At 32.3% G+C, this 22,400-nt stretch overlaps 1 protein-coding gene across 8 annotated transcripts in view; it reads right to left on the reverse strand.

Moving 5' to 3' along the window:
• The window catches only part of MAGI2 (membrane associated guanylate kinase, WW and PDZ domain containing 2), an 895,053-nt gene that overhangs the window by 546,842 nt on the left and 325,811 nt on the right, over window positions 1-22,400 (reverse strand). For all 8 annotated transcript variants that reach the window (XM_052000674.1, XM_052000676.1, XM_052000675.1 and 5 more), the window contains one exon: window positions 7,650-7,729. In XM_052000674.1, coding sequence (XP_051856634.1) covers window positions 7,650-7,729 — 80 coding nt within the window. The remainder of the gene's footprint in view (window positions 1-7,649; window positions 7,730-22,400) is intronic.

Below are 22,400 nucleotides of genomic sequence, written 5' to 3' on the forward strand. Positions count from 1 at the left end.
TGAGTGCAAGAAATAATGTTGTAAAAAATTACCCATGCATATGTACTGTCAATAAAAAGTTATAATTATTTTTAAAAATAAAAAATGATAATTCTACCTAAATTAATCTATTTATTCAGTGCTATACCAAACTCCTAAGAAATTATTTTACAGAGCTAGAAAAAATAATAACAATGTTCATCTGTAATAACAAAAGGTCAATAATTTCAAGGGAATTAATTTTTAAAAAAGCAAATGAAAGTGGCCTAGCTATACCAGACTTTTATTTTAAGGTCTTTTAATTTTATTTTAACTTTATTTTAAAGCAGTGGTCATTGAATCCATTTGATACTGGCTAAGAAATGGAGTAGTTGATCAGTGAAATAGGTTAGGTTTTCAAGACACAATAGTCAATGACTATCATAATCAAGTGTTTGATAAACTCAAAGACCCCAGCTTCTGGAATAAGGACTCACTATTTGACAAAAATTTCTGGGAAAATTGGAAATTAGTATAACAGAAATTAGGTATTGACCCACACCTAACACACTATACCAAGAGAAAGGTGAAATAGGTTTATAATTTGGACAAGAAGAGGGATACTAAAAGCAAATTAGTAGAACAAAAGATAGTCTACCTCTCAGATCTGTGGAGAAGGAAGGCATTTGTGGCCAAGGAAGAACTAAATTACATTATGTGATGCAAAATGGATAATTTTGATTATATTAAGTTTAAAAAATTTTGTAAACAAAACCAATGCAGACAAGATTAGAAGGGAATCGGTAAACTGGGAAAAAATTATATCCAAGGATTCTGATGAAGGTTTCATTTCTAAAGCATATAGAGAATTGATTCAAATTTATAAGAATACAAGCCCTCATCTAATTAGTAGTCAAAAGATATGAACAGACAATTTTCAGATGAAGAAATTAAAACCATTGCTACTTATAGGGGAAAAAAAAGTTCTAAATCCCTATTAGTCAGAGAAATGAAAATTAAGACAACCCTGAGGTACCTCTACATACCTCTCAGATTGGTGAAGATAACAGGAAAAGATAAAGATGAATGTAGGAGGTGATGTGGGGTAACTGGGACACGAATATATTGTTAGTGCAGTTGCTCTGGAGAGTAATATGGAGTTATGCCCAAGGGGCTATCAAATTGCATATTCTTTGATCCAGCAGTGTCTCTACTGGATCTGTATCCCAAAGAGATCATAAAAAAGGGAAAAGGACCCACAAGTACAAAAATGTTTGTAGCTGCTCTTTTTGTAATGGCAAAGAACTGGAAACTGGTAGATGCCCATCATTTGGAGAATGGCTGAATAAGTTATAGTATATAAATATAATGGAATATTATTATTCTATAAGAAGCAATCAGCAGAATATTTTCAGAGAGGCCTGGAGAGATTCACATGAATTGATGCTAAGTGAAGTGAGTAGAACCAGGAGAACAATGTACATAGCAACAAGATTATATGATGATCAATTCTGATGCACATGCCTCTTTTCAACAGCAAGGTGATTTAGGACAGTTCCAATGATCTTGTGATCAAGAGCGCCATCTGATCCAGAAAACGGCCTATGGGAACTGAGTGTAAATCACAACATACTATTTTCACTTTTTTGTTGTTGTTTGCTTGCATTTTGCTTTCTTTTTCTTTTTTACCTTTTTGATCTGATTTTTCTTGTGCAACATGATAATTGTGGAAGTACATATAGAAGAATTACACCTGTTTAACATATTAACATCTAACATAATATATTGGAGTATTTGCCATCTAGGGAAGGGGGGGAGAAAAATGTGGAATACAAGGTTTTGCAAGGGTGAATGTTGAAAACTATCTATGTATATGGTTTGAAAATAAAAGGCTTTAATAAAAAGAAAAAAAATTAGAATTATCTCCTGTCATTGATGGAGGGAGTTTCTAAGCCAGGAGCTCCTTTGAAAAGTATAGACACTTTGTGATTGCCACAGAGTAAGTAATAACTTACATACATATTGGGATTTACAATTTACAAAGACTTTCTTCACACTCATTCTATAAAACAAGTATGATTATGATCCTTTTATATATAAGCAAACTGAGACCCGGAGTTCTTAAGCAACTTGAATGGACAAGTCATATAGCTAATAAGTATCAGAGACAGTGTTTGAACTCAAGTGTGCGGGATGTAGAATATGTACTCTCCGGGTACAGTAATTTCTCCAACATAAAGACTAGATGGAACTTATGCCAAACCATAGATGGAAATTATGAAGATACTGTGTGTCTTAAAAAACATAAATCATAAAAAAGTAAAAACACTGATAAAATGGGGAAAAATCAAATTTTTTAATGCATTGTATAGCTTTAAATATTTTATTAGTTTACAAACATAAAATATGTTGCGTGATATGGTTTACTAATAAAAGAACAGTAACTAATTCATTTTAAAAATACAATGAACTAGGGGAAAAAAAGGAGAAACTGTAGAATAACCATGTGATTTACCTTTCACCCTCCCACTCCCAGTTTTTGGACTCTGTCCTTCAAAAAACATATTTTTTACTTAAACTATTTTTACCATTTTTTTTGGCCTTCAAATGTTTATCTATAGCTGATCAGTTCTATCAAAAATTCTGTTATAGGGAGCAGTTTGATGACTCAGTGGATATAGCATTAGCTCTGAAATCAAGGAAACCTGAGTTTAAATCCAGCTTTAGTCATTTACCACTTACTAGCTGTGAGGCCTGAGTAAGTCACTTAACTCCTATTGCCTTACTTAAAGAAAAAAAAAATGTCTTAAGAAAAAATAGGGGATGTTTTTTCACTGTGCATGGAAAAATGAGCTCAATGACCTCTTGACCTCTTGAAACTGTAGAAAAACAAATGTCTAATACAGTGATGGGGAAACACCTAGCCCATGGCTGAATAAGGTCTATGAAATTATTTGATCTGGCTCTGCCATGGCAACCACAGATGGTGATGAGATGAAAGCCTGGTAGAACTTCCCAATGCCGAGTTTTTAAGTTGATAATTTTGTATGGGCTGCAAATGTTAGAAATATTCAAATGGCCTTTGGCAAACCTCCCCCCCAAAAAAAACAAACAAACAAACAAACAAACAAACAAACGGTTTTCCCACCCCTGACCCAGTGAAAAACCACAAATAAAAGGAGATAGAAATATTATATGGAAATTTTCAAATAAAAATAAATATATAGTGAAAGAGAAAGAAAGAAGGAAGAAAAGTGAGTGACAAAGACAGAGAGAGAGGAAGAGCAATTGCTCTCAAAGGAACAGAGGCATAATAAGACAAATTATTATTTAATACAAAAATGATTAATATTGACTTTTGAAGTAATAATATGAAAATTTACTGAGGAAATCTATATTCTTAAATGTATTTGAATCTCTATGACTATAAGTTATTTTGCTGTCTCTGAATATTCATCAGTTGGAAGTAGGAAATAAACGTAAAAGAATTTAAGTAATCAGGATGAATCCTGCCAAATAGTAGAAAATCTAAGTTGGGGGAAAAAAATAAAACCTCTATAATTTGAGTTATCCATATGGTAATCATCAAGAATTATTTAACTCTGCAATTTCTTTCCCTTTACCAGGATGCTCACAAATTATTTTGCCATGTTAGCCAAACCAATATGAAAACTGAAAAAACAGTCATAAATTAACTCTTATTATTTTGCCATGTTAGCCAAACCAATATGAAAACTGAAAAAACAGTCATAAATTAACTCTTATTTGTATATTATCAATTTTAATCAATTGAATATAAATTAATGAGGACTATTGAGAGTACTTTTTATAACTAAACATTTGTGACATCTTCTATTTTATTCTTTCTAATGGGAAAATTTCAAGGTACTTCGTTCACAATACCACTTTAGCAAGCTTAAAAGATTAGAAAGAAGCTATTTAAATGTGAAATTACATTGGCCATATTTAATCTTCTTGAGAAATTAGGATTGCTAATATGCAAGAAGACTTAAATAAGAAAGTAGACCATAACCACTTTTTAAGGGGAAAAATAATAAGTGTTAGCCCATGAACTACAGAACTAATTTCTAATGTAGTTTTGTTATTAGTAGAGCAAGTTCAACATAGTTCAAATTCTAGTAGATTCCCTTACCAAGGCATTTTATAAAGATTTACTCTAAAGCTATCTTAATACTCTATGATGTCTAAAAAGATAAATTTAATTGCAAAAATTAAGCTATTTATCCATTAAGTTAACTGTCAATTTCATAGAATTAACTTAGGAGACCAGAACCTAATTAAGGATGTGATAAAAGTCATGTCCCAATCAAAATGTTTTTGAAAAAAACAAAAAGCACAAAACAAATTTCTACTTATCTATTATCACATTATACCCTAATTAGCATATGTTTCAGAAAGAAAAATGGAAGATTTTAGCAATATGAAGAAAACTGAACTAGAATGAGAAATTTTTGTCAAATTTCAGAACACAAAATTTCACAGATGGAATAGAATGAAAGGTCTCGTTCTCTGTGGATTTTGAGACCAAAGTTAGCCTTGCAATGTTTTTAGTCTGCTGACTATTTGTAGGACTGTCCCAAAAAGTTGATTTTTCAGTTGGCCCAGGAATGATTTTGACACTGGAGGAGCTCAGAATAGAGCAAATAAAAAGTAAAATTAAAATGTAGGTTTCTCGTGAGAATGAAGACCTAATATAGTTTTGTTACCAGATTCATCTTATGAAGTAGTTTCAAAAAATAGTGGCACTTGCTTGAAACAACCATCACACAACTATGCTACCAATCAGGGCCTAGCATGTATGCGTAGATACTCAGAAGACCAAATACTTTCGCCAGTTCCAAATTTTTAAATGGGTTTCTTAGGGCAAAAAAGTACAGATACAAACTGACACAACATAATATCATAGGTACTTTTAAAATTTAGTATTTCAGGTAGTAGGTTGTACATGGTTTTATAAAGCTATATTTGTGTGGCTATTTCTATATAAAGGTAAGACTGATTATCTATGGCCAGAGCTTTTTAATAATATGTACTTTTGCATATTTTTTTTGCAATAATGACAATTATGTCATATTGAGCCATTATTGCTTCCCTCCCCAAAAGAATATTACATTAGCTCAATTTGTGGACATAAAAGAATATTTGCTGTCAACTCTATTCTCCATAAGGTCGATAAGTTGATACATTGTTAGTTGATTCCTCCTTTCTTACTTACTTTCTTATTTCTTATTCCTCCTATTCTTATTCTCATTATATGTGTGTGGGTGTGTATTTCATATTACATATATAGGGGTCTTGTGAAAACTTAATGTTTATGATATTTCTCCTAAAATATTAAATATGACTATTTTATATATGCTTATATAAGTACATATATTCTTATATGTGATATTATATATATTTGAATCATGTCCAACTTTTCATGACAGATTTTCTTGGTAAAGATAGTGGAGTACTTTGCAATTTCTTCTTCAGATCATTTTATAGATGAGAAACTGAGGCAAACAGGGTTAAGTTACTTGCCCAAGGTTATACAGCTAGTGTCTGAGGCAGGATTTGAACTAATGAAATGAGTCTTCCCCACTTCAGGCCTGTCATTCTACCAAATACCAACCCAGAAACTTAGATACAACGTCTATCTATATATATAGCTATCAATATATAACCTACAACAATTTTAAGTATGGGAAAATGCTGAATTTCCTACATTTTGTTCCCAGATAAACTTTATTCCTCCTCATCCCAGAATTATTCCATAATCTCTAGGACCAGATAGTGACAGAATTAAAACCTGATCCTATGCATTCTGATTCTAAGTACAATTACCTATTATGTTTATGCCCTCTGATTCTAAGTACAATTACCTTTCTATTATATCACAAAGCTTCTCAGTCTCATTCCAATTATGTTTAACAGAATGTCCACTATCTTTAGTTGACTTTTTTAAGCAAATATTTTACAACCCAAAGTGGTTTGCTTAACAGAAAATGAAAGAAAACAATAATCAAAATGGAAACAATGAACAGAATTAGTTTACATTCTAAAGTATAATTACATTTTTGTGATAAGGTGCATAGTACATGAGTATCTACTCACTTAAGGAGAAGGCAAGTATACACATTGAAAAATTAGGAACCATCTATTAAGAAGTGCCAAATATATCTGTTGTCCATGCCTTTCCCCAGAATTTTCATCAAGTTTAACCTTTAGAGCTATGACATATGAATAACACAGACAAAAAAATCAATAAACTACATTTGAGAAGTTTGATGTCAATGGGCCATAAAATAATTTAATTAGTCTTATAAAGATAAACTAATAATTACTAACAATGATAAAGCAACTCTTAGATACAACAGTTGAAGTAACTTAAATTAATATATCATCACAAGTAACACAGTTATATCCAATTATATTACCCAAACTTAATCACTTAAAAGTTCAGAATGTCAAGTAGTCAAATCATGTGATTAGAAAATAAATCCAAACCAACTTTTATATAAATAAGTGCATATATATATATATACACACACATATATATATATATATATGAATTTATCTATACACCCATACCATGTCTTCATTCCTTTATAGTCCTAGCATATGTACAAACTGAGCACAACATGAGGATTAAGAACAATTCATGTAAATTCTCAGAAAGTCAGAATTACTTCTAAAATTAAACGGTTTCTTACAATTTGTAATTCTTTAAAAATGGAGACATTCTCCTAATGACCTATAACAAACAAGTGACCCAGTATTTTGAATAATTACAAATATCATCAGTGTTACTGTCTTTTATCTATACAAAATAGAATTGGCTGATCAAATAAACAAAGCCTACATTCATCAATTACTCAAGATTGATGAAAAGTATCATTAGATCAACAAAACAGTTGCTTTTTAGTAAGAGCAATACACTGGTAAACTTTTGGAAATACAATAACATGCATAGAAATGTTTTTTTCTGAATTTGGGTTCTATTTAATAATGTAGATTTAATCAGAAATGCACTTAAAACATTTAATTTAGAAAGAAATCAAGTTGATATTTGAAAAAGTAATATCTATCATATTGTTATAACTACAAGTGTAATATTGTTTTTTGAGGAAAAAAAACATTTATTTCAAATATTTCCTATCTTCTATGTCATCATTTTTTGGGGGTTATAATTCCAAAAGTTTGGTTTTGGATTATTATTGACTAGTATTTTCTCACATATCAGTTGCCAATTAAACATTTTTAAAGACACAATTATTACTATTGCTAGCTCTTAAACTACTAGTAGGTAAAGTACTATACCTTTAAGAATAAATCAAATCCTATTCATAATCCAAACACATGCTGGTTCTTCACACACACCATATCTCATTCCGATTCAAAGATCAGAGTCCCCAGAGAGACATACTGCAAACAAAAGTCCTTCGTGGTAGGTGGGGAAGTCGGTCCAGGAGTCAAACACAACCAACAGAGAGCACCCGGGTGTGATATTCAGCACAGTATCATCAGAGAGAAAAAACCCAACCACATGGCATCATTGAAATGCCGAGTTTCTCATCTATCTCCCAACAGTAACTACAGGATCTCCCTCCTGAGGTAAAGTGTTCTTTTAATAATGACGAAAATTCAAAAATTCATTCTAGAAACAGCAGAAAAACTTAATAACCTACCATTTTCTTTGCACTCTTCTGGAGGTTTAGCCTTTTTCGCAAGTCGTGGATCCAGCCATGATGTTGTCTTTGTGTTATGGCTGAAAAGAAAAGAGATCACTCTGAACAGACACATACTGAAAGGAATCAAGTTTATTCCTTTAAAAAAAAAGGTTAGTCCAAAAAAATTGCAATCGATACACTTAATTTGCTTACTGGTTCTAAGTAGCCCTGAAGGAGGTGTAAGAGTAATTGTGCAAGGCAGCTGTAAATTTGGCAACCTCAGCTCCCTGTCCTCAAAGCAGCTATTTTTATTAAAATCAACTAGAATGTTGCCAAGTTAACCTCATTGAAAATGCAGAACTCATCCAGAGCAAAAGGAATTTATTACAAATACTGGGTTCTCCAGTTGGAAGCGCACAGTTCGCATACTCTGATACTGTTTTCTGAGTTTTGCAAAAGAATTATTTTAATCACAAACCTGCTCTTTTCATAAATACTTGTTTGTTACCCTTTAACAGCAGTGCTGGCAAAAGCATAGCAAAAGTGATGTAAATTAAAGTGTGTTCTTGTGAATTCGTTTTTCTCACAATGATTAATAGGAATTTTATTAACCAACCTTTAGCTATTTTTCTTCTAAATATTTTTAAAACCAGTCACTAGGACAAGTAAGAGATATTTCATTTGAATGGAAATGTTTTTATTTGGTTATTCCTAGAAGATAGCTTTCAGGAATTAATAATGCAATAACTTATAAATTTGCAGAACTTTTAGGAATGTATTCTATCAATGTAAAAATGTTAACAAAAATGCCCAGAGCTTCTAATTGGAATTAAAACATCTTCATTTCAAATATATTCTTTCTGAAAGTAACTGTACATTTTCATTCAAAGATAAAACAGAAGGCAAATACTTATAAAGTTGCAAAGTTTGCTACTTGTGTTTGTTTTATGATGATTTTATCCTTTTGACTGCATAAGCAGAGAACTCTTTGTGAGTTGCAAAGTTGGGCAAGTCTCATAATTTCTGGGGCTTCAGTTTCCTTATCTAAAAAAACAAGAGGATTGTACTAAGTCCTCCAACATCTCTAACTGTGTTAAATATTCCAGGATCACCAATAGGTCTACAATGGATTCTTCATTGGTTGTTCCCTATGGTTCTTTCAACCTCCAACATACATACTTCAAAGACATCAATAATAGCTCATAAAGATAAAAAGTTGTAGATCCATATTTTAATTAAGGACTTTGCAAACTATAGATTTAAGGTCAAATCCCACTTGTTCCCTGATTTTTGTATGGCTTATGAACTTAGAAGGGTTTTATAACATAGTTTTTCAATCCTCATATCTAGCTGGTAGACACAGAGAAAAGACCCCCTATACTTAAAAGCTGATGATAGTTTACAGGGCAGAAAGATCTCATTCCTTCTGCAAAAACTGTAAAATAAACTTGTCATTATTAGGCCTGGAGACTATGTTTCTTCCTATTGGAATTTTCTTTTCTGGTATCAAAACCACTGTTCAAAAACGAGGTCATGCACTAGAGTAGGAGTTAGTCTGTTTTTGAATCTTTGCTCTCATACTCATTGGTGACTGGCCCTAACCCTTTGAGTTTTTCTTTCATGATATGTAGAATAAAGACTTTATATTAAATGATGTCAAATGTTTTTTGTTACTGTAACTGGAGATACAAAGTTCTCTTTTATGGAACTTGCCAAAGATGTTGCAGAAGTAGTTGCTGTTCAAATCAAATCAATCAAATTTGATTTGTCAAGTATCTGTAGTCAGTACCTACTATTTTCCACAGGATGACATTTTTTTTCCTAGTAAATTTATTTATTTTTAATACACCTTGCTTTATGAATCATGTTGGGAGAGAAAAATCAGAGCAAAGGGGAAAAACCATAGATGAGATTAAAAAAAAAACACAGAAAAAAGAAGTGAACATAGTATGTGTTGATTTCCATTCAGTTTCCTTAGTTCTTTTTCTGGAGGTAGATGTCATTTTCTGTCCAAAGTGTATTGAGATTACTTTGGATCACTGAACTACAGAAAAGAACCAATTCTTTCATAGTTGATCCTCATATTCTTACTGTTATTGCATATATGTATTCCTCAGCATCAGTTCATGTAAATCTTTCCAAGCCTTTCTAAAATCAGCTTGTTCATTATTTTTATAGAAAAATGATATTCTATTACCTTCATATACCACAGCTTATTCAGCCCTTCCCCATTTAATGGGCATCTAATCATTTTCCAATTCTTTGCTATCATAAAAAGAACTGCTACAAACATTTTTGCACATGTGGGTTCTTTTCTCTCCTTTTTTACATGAGAAATGAGTGTGGACCACAACATAGCCTTTCCACTCTTTCTGTTATTGTTTGATAGCATTTTTGTTTTCCTCAGGTTTTTTTTCTCTTTCTTTCTAGATCTGATTTTTTTGTGTGCAACAAGATAACATATAAATATGTACACATATATTGGATTTAACATATACTTTAATATATTCAATATGTATTAGACTACCTGCCATCTAGGGAAGAGGGTGGGGGAAGGAGAAAAGTTGGAACAGAATGTATTACAAGGGTCAATGTCAAAAAATTATCTATGCATATGTTTTGTAAATAAAAAGCTATAATAAAAATAAAATAAAATGACTATAGATAAAATTTTTAAAAAATATTTCCCTGAGATATAGACCAAGTAATGGCAGTGCTGGGTCAAAGGGTATGCATAGTTTTATATCCTTGGCATAGTTCCAGATTGCTCTCCAGAATAGTTGGATCATTTCAAAACTCCACCATCAATATATTAGTGTTCCAGTTTTCCTACATTCACTCCACCACTTATTATTCTCTTTTCCTGTCAGCTTAGTCAGAGGTGAGGTTAGAGAGAGAGAGAAAAAAAGAAAGAGAGAGAGAAGGATATAAGGTGATACCTTAGAATTGTTTTAATTTGCATTTCTCTAATCAATGGCGATTTACAGCATTTTTTCATATACCTTTTGGTGGGTGGGGAATAACTTGCATTCTTATAAATTTGACATAGTTCTTTATATATTTTAGAAATGATATCTTTAATAGAAATAACTAGTTGTAAACATTTTTCCCAGCTATGTTCTTCCCCTTTAATCTTGTCTCTTTTGTTTTTTGTGCAAAACCTTTTTAATTTAATGTAATTAAAGTTGTTTTTATGCCTCTCATAAAGTTCTTTAGTTCTTCTTTGGTCATAAATTCCTTTCTTCTCCAAAGATGTGATAGGTAAATTATCCCTTGCTCTCCTAATTTGTTTACGGTATCATCCTTTATGCTCAAATTATGTACCCATTTTGACCTTAATTTGGTATGGGGTGTAAGATGTAAGTCTTTGCTGAGTTTCTGAGATATTATTTTCCAGTTTTCCCAGCAATTTTTAGCAAATAGTGATTCCTTCTTCCAGAAGCTCATTTGGGGATTTATCAAATACTAGATTGCTATAGGACTTGATTATTGTGTCTTGTTTTTCCAAATTATTTCACTTACCTACCACTCTATTTCTTAATCAGTACCAAGTGGTTTTGATGACTGCTGCTTTGTAATATAGTTTTAGGTCTGGTATTGCAAAGCCACCATACTTTGTATTTTTTTTTTCATTAATTCTCTTAACATTCTTGACCTTTTGTTCTTTCAGATGAATGTATTTTAAATTTTTTTTCTATTTCTATAAAATAAGTTTTTAACAGTTTTATTGGTGTGTCATTGAACACATAAACCAATTTAGGCAGAATTGTAATTTTTATTATATTAGGTTCAGCCTAGCCATGAACAATCTATATTTTCCCAATTGTTTATATCTGACTTTATTTGTGTAAGAAGTGTTTTGTAATGTGTTCATATAGTTGTTGTGTTTGTGTTGGCAGGTTGACTACCCAAATATTTTATTTTGTATATAGTAATTTTAAATGGAATTTCTCTTTCTATCTCTTGATGATGATATTACTCTGTCAGTAATATATAAAAAGGCTGATGATTTGTGTGAGTTCATTTTGATTACAAAATGAAATCTCAATGAGTTTTGCAGGGTAAAGCAGAAGGGAAAGCTCAAGATTTTTAGCAGAAGGACATGTTATTCACCACTCCTGGAGAAGACCTTCTTTTTTCTTACCATCTAAGTTGGATGGCAGAAGTTACATTTTGGACATTTTCCTTCACCTCATAGAAGACCAGCAGCAATCAATTGCTCAAGAAGGGCTTCTCACAACTTTTTGAAATTGTCCTAATGAAGACTGAATTAGTCTAAATAGCAATAACATAAAAGAAAACATCTAGAATGTTTTCTCTAGCCAAAAAAAAAAAAACAATTATTAAGCACACACACATTTGTGTGTGTGTATGTATGTGAAGAAAGAGAGAGAGAGAGAGAGAGAGAGAGAGAAAGTATGTGTGTGACTTTGTCAGGAATATAAAGCCAGTAAGTCAATCAATAAACATTTATTGCTTGCTATGAGATGTGCTGGAAAAAAAAAAGGCAAAGGATAAAAATGAAGCAGTTCCTGTTCTCAACAATCTTACAGTCTATTATAATATTATAATCTGTATTTATTTATTTGGTTTAAAAAAAACGGATTTGGAGAGACACATTCCAATCTAACCTAACTTTGAAATATGGTTTATGGCATAAAACAGCCTTTTATGCTGAAGGGGAAAAAATAAAAACAAAAAACCAAGACACAAGTTTAAAATACCAGTCCAACCTGAACTTCATTGCCTGTCCTGATAGAAATAGCTAGATGGCTTCATTTTCTCATCTACTTCATTATTCTGGGCACAACAACAGTTAGAAACAAAATACCTATAAAAATGTAGTGTAGAGATTCAATTAGTCTAAGAAGTCCTTAACAAGGGGGAAATACATAATTTTTCCCCTTTCCACCTAGATTAGCTTTTCCTGTCTTCCTTCCCTTCTCTTCACTGGAGAGAATGTTTTAACTTTCTCAGAGGAATGTAAACACATTCACAGTTCAGTATTAATAGACTATTACTGAGCCACCACAGAGTGTCAAATTAACATTTTTGCATGGCACCTTCATTGTGACAAAATATTGGACACTTTACTATTGAACTGTGAATTTCTAGTTTTTGCAAGTTGTATGAGATATTTAATTTTAGTGATTTTTTGGTATGAACTATAATTAGTAATCTGTCAATTTAATAGTTTGACAGATTAAGACAGCACAGTTTCTTTAGATGTTCTGAAACATTTCTGAAAAAAATTTAGGGAGCAGTTGCTACCTATAGTAATTGTCTTTAGCAATTCTTAGAAACATAGAACACCATTTCTCAATTGTGGCTCTCACCACCCTTGTAATTTGCATGTTCCTGCAAGATGCTACACAAAGGAGATATTTATAATGTGGTTGGGATACAGTAGAATTAGTTTGTCTTTATCTTCTTTTAAAACAACTACAACTACCACCTTTTAGCAATCTAACAACTCTGTTTTAAAAAGTCTATATTAAAATGTAGGCAGGGAGCAATGTGTAGAATTTGATCAATTTGGGTAGAGCACAGTGTCCTCCCTCCTTTTGGGAAGGGACAGATTTCTTCCATTTACATTGCTAGCATATATCCCCAGATGGATGACATAAATTTTCCACAACTAACCAAGTTGCGTGGGATGTTTATAAGTGACAGGAAAATAAGATGCTAAGGTTATAATCTTGTATTCCAAATTCAGCTCTTGAAGCAGCAATAAAAATACAATTTCTATGGACTGAATATACTAAGTATCTATTTTCTTATTCCAGGTGGGAAATGGAAGAATACTTTCAAGAATTTTCTAACATAATTAGCAGTAATGATACCATAATAAAGCTTGTAAGGGTTTACAAAATTATATATAAGCTAGTTTCAGGGGAGAAAATGTGATCTAGTAGAAAGAACCCAGATCCCCAATGGATACAGGGTCAAGGAATATAAATAGATTTAAAAAGAAGAAATTCAAACTGTCAACAATGAAATAATAGGAAAATCTTGAAATCACAAAGAAGAGGATCAACAATGAAAAGAATTGAACTTTAATATGTCAAACACAGTAAATTAGCAGAAAAGATAAAAGTTAGGAAAAGTTAATATTGGAGGACCTAGGGGAAGACAGCATATTAATATGTTGATGGGAGAGTTGTAGATTGTTTCTAACCAATTAGAAAAATGATTTAGAGTTATTCAAGAAAAATCAATGACACACATATAACTTTTGGCCCACTAATCCCACTTCTAGGCAAACACTACAAGGAGATCAATAACAGAAAACAAAGTTCAATATATACTAAAATATTCAAAGCAGTTCTTTTAGTTAGCAAAGACCTTCTTGTAACAAAGTAGGTACCCACTGAACAGTGAATATCTGAAGCAATTGCCATATATAAATAATGTGGAATATGCTACAGAATGAGAAAAAGAAAACAATGTAAGGAACCTAGGGGGAAAAACTAACTAGGGGGAAGGCTCATATGTAATTATGACTAATACAGCAGGTCTAGAAAAATATGACTACAGAAATGTAAAAGAAAACAGGTACTTAAGGACAGCTTTTGATTAATTATAATGTACAATTTTGAAGTCAGAAAAAAATGATGAATATATTTCTCATTTCTTGGTAAATAGGTGGATAACAACAAGCATGGAGGAGAACTTTCTATGCTGTTAAAGCCAATCATATTCATAGTTATTTTTGCCTAACTATTTTCTTTGTTACAAGGAAAGGGTCTTATAGCAGTCTATAAGGTATACTGGAAAAAGGTTGAAAACCTTTATGTTGTTGATCAGGTTTACTGAACTTTCCTTCATAATTTAGAATTTTTTAAATTTTATTTTCTCCAAATCTTTAACATTCATTTAAAAACTTGGATTTCGAGGTTCTGTCCCTTCCTCCTTCCCTATCCCTCCTATTGGGAATACAGGCAATTCAATATAGATTTTACATGTGTAGTTATACAAAACATGTCAATAATAGTCATATTGTGAAAGAAAATATAGATGAAAAGAAAAACCATCAAAAATAAAGTTTAAAACATATGCATCCAGACACCATCAGTTTTTTCTCTGAGTATGAATAGAATTCTTCATCATAAGTCTATCAGAGTTGTCTTGGATTATTGTATTGCTGAGAACAGTTATGCAATTCACAGCTGATCATCTTATTGCTGTTGCTTTACACAGTACATTTTACTTTAGCTCAGCTCACAGAAGTCTTTCCAGGTTTTTGTAGAGCATTCTGCTCATTTCATCATTTCTTATAGCATAATAGTATTTTTTCTTAATCATATACCACAATTTATTCATCCATTTTCCTACTGATGGGCATCCCCCCAATTTTTAATTCTTTGCCCCCCAAAAAGAGGTGTTATAAATATTTTTTGTTCATATAGATCCTTTTCCTTTAAAAAAATCTCTTCTGGGATATAGACCTGTAGTGGTATAGTAAAGGATAGGCTTGGTTTTATAGCCCTTTGGACAGAGTTCCAAATTGCTCTACAGAATGGTTGAATCAGTTCATAATTCTACCAACAATGTATTAATGTCTCAATTTTCCACATTCCTTTCACACACACAAAAATTGTCATTTTCCTTTTCTGTCCTATTAGTCAATTTAATGGGTATATGTGGTAGTATTTCAGAATTATTTTAATTTGCATTTCTCCAATCAATAGTAAAATTATTTTTCATGTGGCTATATAAGTAGCTTGATTAGCTTATCTGAAAACTATTTTTATTTTTTGATCATTTATCATCTGGGGAAGGGTCCTTATTTTTATATTGTCATTTCTCTATATGTTTGAGAAAGGAGGCCTTTATCAGAGGAATTTGCTTTAATTTCCCCCCACAATTACTCCTAGTAAGTATATTTTCTCTCTGTTTATTCTATTCTCTCTCACACCTTGTCCCTTTTCAAATATTTTGCTTCTGATTACCTCTCTCCCAATCTGCCCTCTGTGCTATCATTCTCTTTTTTCTTTTCTTATTCCCTTCTCCCTCTTATTCTCCTACTTTTCTATCAGGTAAGATAGAATTCTATATACAACTGAATGTCTATGTTATTCCCTCGTTGAGCCAATTCTGATGAAAATAAGATTTACATTCTCTCTTATCTCTCCCACTTCCCCATGATGGTAAAAACTTATTCTTGCCTTTTTTATGTGTGAATAGTTTATTCCATTTTATATCTTACTTTCCTTTTTTCTCAGTATATTCCTTTCTTACATCTTAATTTAATTTTTTAGATATCTTTCCTGAATATTCAACTAACATCTGTCCCCTCTGTCTGCATATACTCTATCTGTCTTAATAATGAGAAAGTTTTTATGAGTTACAAATTCCATCCTCTCAATATAGGGATATAAACAGTTTAACCTTATTAAGTCCCTTCTGATTTTCCTTTTCTGTTTACCTTTTTATACTTTTAGAGTTTAATATTTGAGCCAAGTTTTCTGTTCCTATTTAGTATTTTCATTAAGAAAGTCCTCTATTTCATTGAATATCCATTTCCCCCTGATACTAGTATCAGATTTCCTCAGTAGGTGTATTGTAATATTGTAATTATAGCTCTAGAATACCTTATTCCAAATTCTTCAATATTTCAATGCAATAGCTGTTATCTTATTATAATCCTGATTTTGGCTCCATGGTACTTGAATTGTTTCTTTTTTGGCTGCTTGCAATATTTTCTACTGGACCTAAAAGCTCTGAAATTTGTCTATAATATTCTTGGAAGTTTTCATTTGGAGATCTTTTTTAGGAAGTAATAGATGGATTCTTTTAATTTCTCTTTTACCCTCTGGTTATAGAATATCATGCAGTTTTTTTCTAACAATTTCTTTTATTTGTTTGTTTGTTTTATTGTAACTTTTTATTTACAAGATATATGCATGGATGATTTTTCAGAATTGATCCTTCAAAACCTTCTGTTCCAACTTTTCCCCTCCTTCCCCCCATCCGCTCCTCCAGATGGCAGGGACCAATACATGTTAAATATGTTAAAGTATATGTTAAACACAATATATGTATACATATCTATACAGTTATTTTGCTGCACAAGAAAAATCAGACTTAGAAATAAGGTAAAAAGAATCTGAGAAGGAAAACAAAAATGTAACCGGACAAAAACAGAGAGTGGAAATGCTATGTTGTGGTCTCTGACAATTTCTTGAAAAATGATGTCTTTCCTTTTCTTGGTATGGCTTTCAGAAAGTTAAATAATTCTTAAACTATCTCTTCTGGATCTAGTTTCTAGATCAGTGAGATAGTTCACATGATCTATATTTCTTTATTCTTTTGGTTTTGTTTTATTGTTCCTTGATTTCTTAGAAAGTCATTAGCTCCAATTTTCTCAATTCTAATTTTTAAGTAATTATTTTCTTCAGTTAGCTTTTGTATTTCCTTTTCCATTTGTCCAATTCTACTTTTAAAGTAGTTGTTTTCTTCAGTGCCTTTTCCTCTCATTTGGCCATTTCTACTTTTTAAGGAGTTTTTATTTTCCTTCAGTGAATTTTTGTAACTCACTTTTCATTTGGCCAATTTAGCTTTTTAAGGTGATATTTTCTTCATTATTTTTTGTGTATGTGTGACTCCTTTACCAAGATGTTGATTTGCTTTTTTATGATTTTCTTGCATCATTTTCATTTCTCTTTCCATTTCCTATTTCTTTTACTTTTTTTTTAAAAGTATTTTTGAAGTCTTGAGTGGCTTGAAATAAATTCATATTTTTTCTTGGAAGTTTTGGATATAGAAACTTTGACTTAGTTATCTTCTGAGTGTGTGTTTTGATATTGCTTGTCATCATAATAACTTTGCATGATAAGGATCTTGTTCTGTGCTCTGGTTTGTTAGTGACCATAAACACTCTTTTCTACCCTGGAACTGTGAGGGGGCGTCCCTGGATCACTGAGGCTGCAATCTCTGATGTGGTAGGGCTTCCCACTCTGGGACTGCCACCCAGGACTGTGTCCTAGGATCTGCATATGGGCAAAGCAACAAAGCACTGCCTCAGTGCTAACAAAGGGACTCCTGTAATCTCCTTATGATCAGTAGATATTTATGGGATGAGAGCTCTGGAAGATACTACTGCTGACTGAGTACCTCCTAAAACCTGCCCCTGATTTGCTGGAGCTAGGGTTATGCAGGCCTACACTGGACAGGCTGTGCTCCACTCTCACCTTGGTGAGACAAACTATCCTACTAACCATCTAAATTTTCTTGGGCTGGAAATTTGTTTCATTCCATTTGTTTTTGTGGGTTTTGATGTGACAGGATTTATTTAGAGTCATTATTTAAAGGTATTTGGAGGGATTTGGAGGAGAGCTTAGGAGAGTCCCTGCTTTTATTCCACCATCTTGACTGTCCCTCCAATTGAGGTTTTTCAAATAAGAATTTCATGTCTTTCTCCATCTTTTATTTGGTCTTATTTTGGTTAAATATTATACAAGCTACCAATTATGTTTGTTATACTATTTGTAACAACAAAAAGTTTTGACACAAAACCATATAAAATGTAACAACTTGATAATTGTGATTGCACATAAAAATGCTAAATTAAACTCAAGCATACATAAAGTTGAAACTATGTATATATTCACAAGCTTTTATTATGTAGTCATATAAATAAAAAAATATGAAGCTAAAAATCACTTTAGAGAATTATTTTATCCTGATAAACTAGATCCATAGTTAAATCATTTTCAAACCATAAAGATGCTTTATTAAAATTGGTGAATATTTTGCTTGATATAAAGACTAAGAAAATCAGATTGATTTTCAGGTATAAACCTCTTTTCCTTTTCTTTTCTGCATTCTGTTTAATGAACACAAAATAATACATTGTTTCCATTACTGAAGAAATACTTTTAATTGATTTAATCTATTGCACTTTTGTTAATTTAACAAAAAATTCATTATGATATACTAAGATGTAAAATATCAGTGCTAGCTACTAATAAAACACATAATATATATATATGTATATATACATTTTCAGAAATATGTTTACATGTATGCATATTTTACATATATATATACATATATGGGGGGGGAGGAAAGGAGAAAAAGAGACAAACAGAAAAGCAGAACCAGAGAGAAAGTAGGAAAATAGACAGAGACACAGTAAAAGTTATGAAGTCCAATTTAAACCAAATTATTTTGAGAACATACATAGATAAACTGGGAGGAAGAATAGATACAGATATGTATGCGTGTATGTGTATATCTAGACAGACTGAAACGACCTTTTGTATTTGGGTTCCATTCAGAAAATAAGATTAGACTTATGAAGATGGATAATTCAAAAGTTATAAGAAAAATGCCTAAAAACATTTGTTTTTAACACCCAGTTCTCTGACACCGTAGGCAAATTAAGTAAATAGCATGTTAAAAATCTTATAAAAATAGATTGAAATAATATTGGACTCAAAAGCATTATAATAAAATATTATCATTTGCACATGGGATACACAAGTTTTTTTCAGAATTTTTATTACAGAATTAATTCATACATTTTCTCAAAAGTTTTATGTGTTTAGAAATCTCTTTTAACATTATATTTGGAGCTTAGAGACCAATAGTAAGACAGACTTTTTTTTCCTGCCTTTATTTTAATAATCATAAAATAGAAGATATTGATTAGATTTTAAACTACTGGAATTATATCCCTTGGGTAATTATTTTATACACACGAGACTACATATTCTTAACCAGATGAAGAAATGATTTTCAAACAATACCATTTCTGCACCTTCTCATTTATATAGCTACCTAAAGATAAAGAGATCATTTATATGTGAACAATCATTAGCTAATAATAAGGGTTTTTGTAAACTTATATACAATTTGTTTGTCCAAATACTTTCAAACTATATTTGCTATTACCATTACTAATATGTATGTTTGTACATATGTGTATAGTTTAAAATTCATCAACACGAAGACCTCTTAGTATGTAAACTCCTTCCACAAATGTATACCTTCCTTGGCAATTTCCTGTCATAGAGTCTTGCCCATTAAACTGAACATTAAGTAACTTGCCTACAGAGCATACTAAATGTATGAGTGAGAGACAAAACTCAAGCATATCCTTTTCTAACTCCACGGCTAATCCACTAGTTCCTGTATAATGCTGTTTCCAAAACTACTTCTATTAATTGAATCATTACTACTATTAAAAGTTGATATTTGTATAATATATAATGGTTTTTAAAGAATATACATTAGTCTTGTTTAATCATTTAATTTTCCCATTCAGAAAAATTGAGTGGCTCCCTACTTTTCTCTCCAGGATCAAATATAAAATCATCTGTTTAACTTTAAGATCATTTATAACCTACACTTTACTAGTTTTCTACTCTTCTTGAACCTTAATTACTTTCTTTGGTCTTTCTTTTTCTTCTACCCTCCATTTGTGTTGTTCATTCATTGCAATAATGTTTGATTCTTTGTGACGCTATCTGGGATTTTCTTGGCACAGATACTGGAATGGTTTGCCATTTCCTTCTTCAGCTCATTTTACAAATTACAAAAATTGAGGCAAAAAAGGCTAAGTAATATGAGGGTTCTATATGTTCCTCAAAGAAAAGGTTTATCTCTCAACTCCAGGTATTTTTACTGGTTGCTTCTCATGCCTAGAATTCTCTTGGCTTTCCTAGTTTCCTGCAAATATGAGTGACAGTCCCACCTACTTTCCCCATCCATATTTATGTTAATATCCTCCCTTCATTGATAATGTCTAATTTATCCTGTAACTTTCTTGTTTGAACATATGTTTCCATTCCAGGCATTGTCACTTATAAACTCTTTAGATACTTTTGGTCAGTCCTTTCACATATCTATTTCCTGATCTTTAAAATGAAAGTGTGAGACACTATCAAAATAGCTAATATGAAAAAAAAAGAATGACAAATGTTGAAGGAGATGTGGTAAAATTGGGATAGTAATGCGAGGTTGGTGAAATTATGAATCAATCCAATTATACTGGAGAACACTTTGGGACTCTGCCCAAAGGCATATCAATGTGCAACAAAACTGTGTAAACCCTTTAATCCAGGAATGCCATATCATTAATAGATCTATAACTTAAAAACACAAAAAAAGTAAATAGACATATGCACAAAAATATCTATAAAACTCTTTTTGTGGTGGCAAGGAATTAGAAACTGAAGTGATGCCCATAAATTGGAGAATGGCCTTGTGGTATATTTTTGTGATAGAATACTTTTGTATTTTGAAAAATAATTTCCAGGATGTTTACAGAAAAACCTGAGGAAAACTAACATGAACTGATGCAAAATGAAGTAAGCAAAACCAGAAGAACATTTTACACTATAGCAGCAATATTGTACAACGATTAATTGTAAATGACTTGATTGTTCTCACCAATGATCTTAGCAATGACCTAAGACAATCCTGAGGCACCTATGGTGAAAAATGCCTTCCACATCAATAGAAAGAACTGCTGGAATCTGAATGCAGAAAGAAGCATGCCATTTTTCTTAACTGTCTTTATTTTTATTTTTTGTCTATTTTCCCCATAATATGACTAATATGGAAATTAGTTTTATATAATTATACATGTATAATCTTCATCAAATTACTTGCTTTCTCAATGATAAGGGAAGGTGAGCAAGGGTATAAGAGAAATTGAATATCAAAATTGTAAAAGATGAAGGTTAAAATTGTTTTACATATAACTGGGAAAAATAAAATATTTTTGCATGCTTAAATGATCCCTTCAATTCCCTTCCCAGGTCTCAAATAATTGGTTTGCCATACATTGAAAATAAGCTAAGGAAAAAATGGGCCTGCAGACCCTCAAGGCCTCAAGGCACAACTAAGTCAGATAATCTATCAGTGTCTACAGCAAACCCAGAAGGAAGTTAGCAAGTCCAAGATGGAATAGATATATTAGATTTTTTATGATAATTTGTTTTCGACTTCCGGTTAAGATGGCGGAGAGGAGGCTCACAGTTGCATAAGCTCCGCGCTTTCTCTCACTATCCACTTCATTACAAGCCTCTGAATCAATGCTTGACTGAAAAAAACCCACAAATAGTTACCAAGAGAAGCCATCCTTGAGATCCGCCAAGAAAGGTCTGTCTTTACTGGAGGGCTGGGGCGGTTTTAGATCGGGCGCAGGCGGCGGGCAGCGGCAGTGAGAGCACGGGAGCAGAGCTGAGAGGGGGTGGGGAGTGATCGCAGCCGTCTCTGCAGGGAGAGCTTCGCTACAGGTTTGGAACCTGCAGCAAGTCAACAGCCCAGCAGAGAAGCTAAAAACACTGGGGCTGAAGAATACAACCCCAAACAGCTGGAGTCTCTCAGGACCTGGCCGCCCCCCCCTTCCCCCCCCTCAGTGACTCAGCACGCTTTGGGATCTCAGAGCGCAGGCGCAGCACAGTCCTGCTAGTGCCTCACTGCTGCCCCCTGCAGTCTGGAGAGGAAGCTCGGTAACATACCCAGCCCCTCCCCCAAAGAAAGACTCCAGTTTTTTCTGTTTTTCTTTGGTAGTTTGTCTCTGATTAATAGACAGAATGAGCAAGAAGCTGAAGAGGACTTTAACCCTTGACAGCTTCTATACAGATAGAGAGCAGACTCTAAATCCTGAGGAGACTAAAAACAGGCAGTCCCCAGGTGATTCCCCAAAGGAGGAGATCGTCTGTTCCTCAGCACAGATGAACCTCATAGAAGTGATTAAAAAGGCTCTCACAAGGGAGCTAGAAGAAAAATGGGGAAAGCAGAGTGAGGCTTGGC

Source organism: Antechinus flavipes, chromosome 5 (assembly GCF_016432865.1).
Source record: "Antechinus flavipes isolate AdamAnt ecotype Samford, QLD, Australia chromosome 5, AdamAnt_v2, whole genome shotgun sequence".
NCBI lineage: Eukaryota > Metazoa > Chordata > Mammalia > Dasyuromorphia > Dasyuridae > Antechinus > Antechinus flavipes.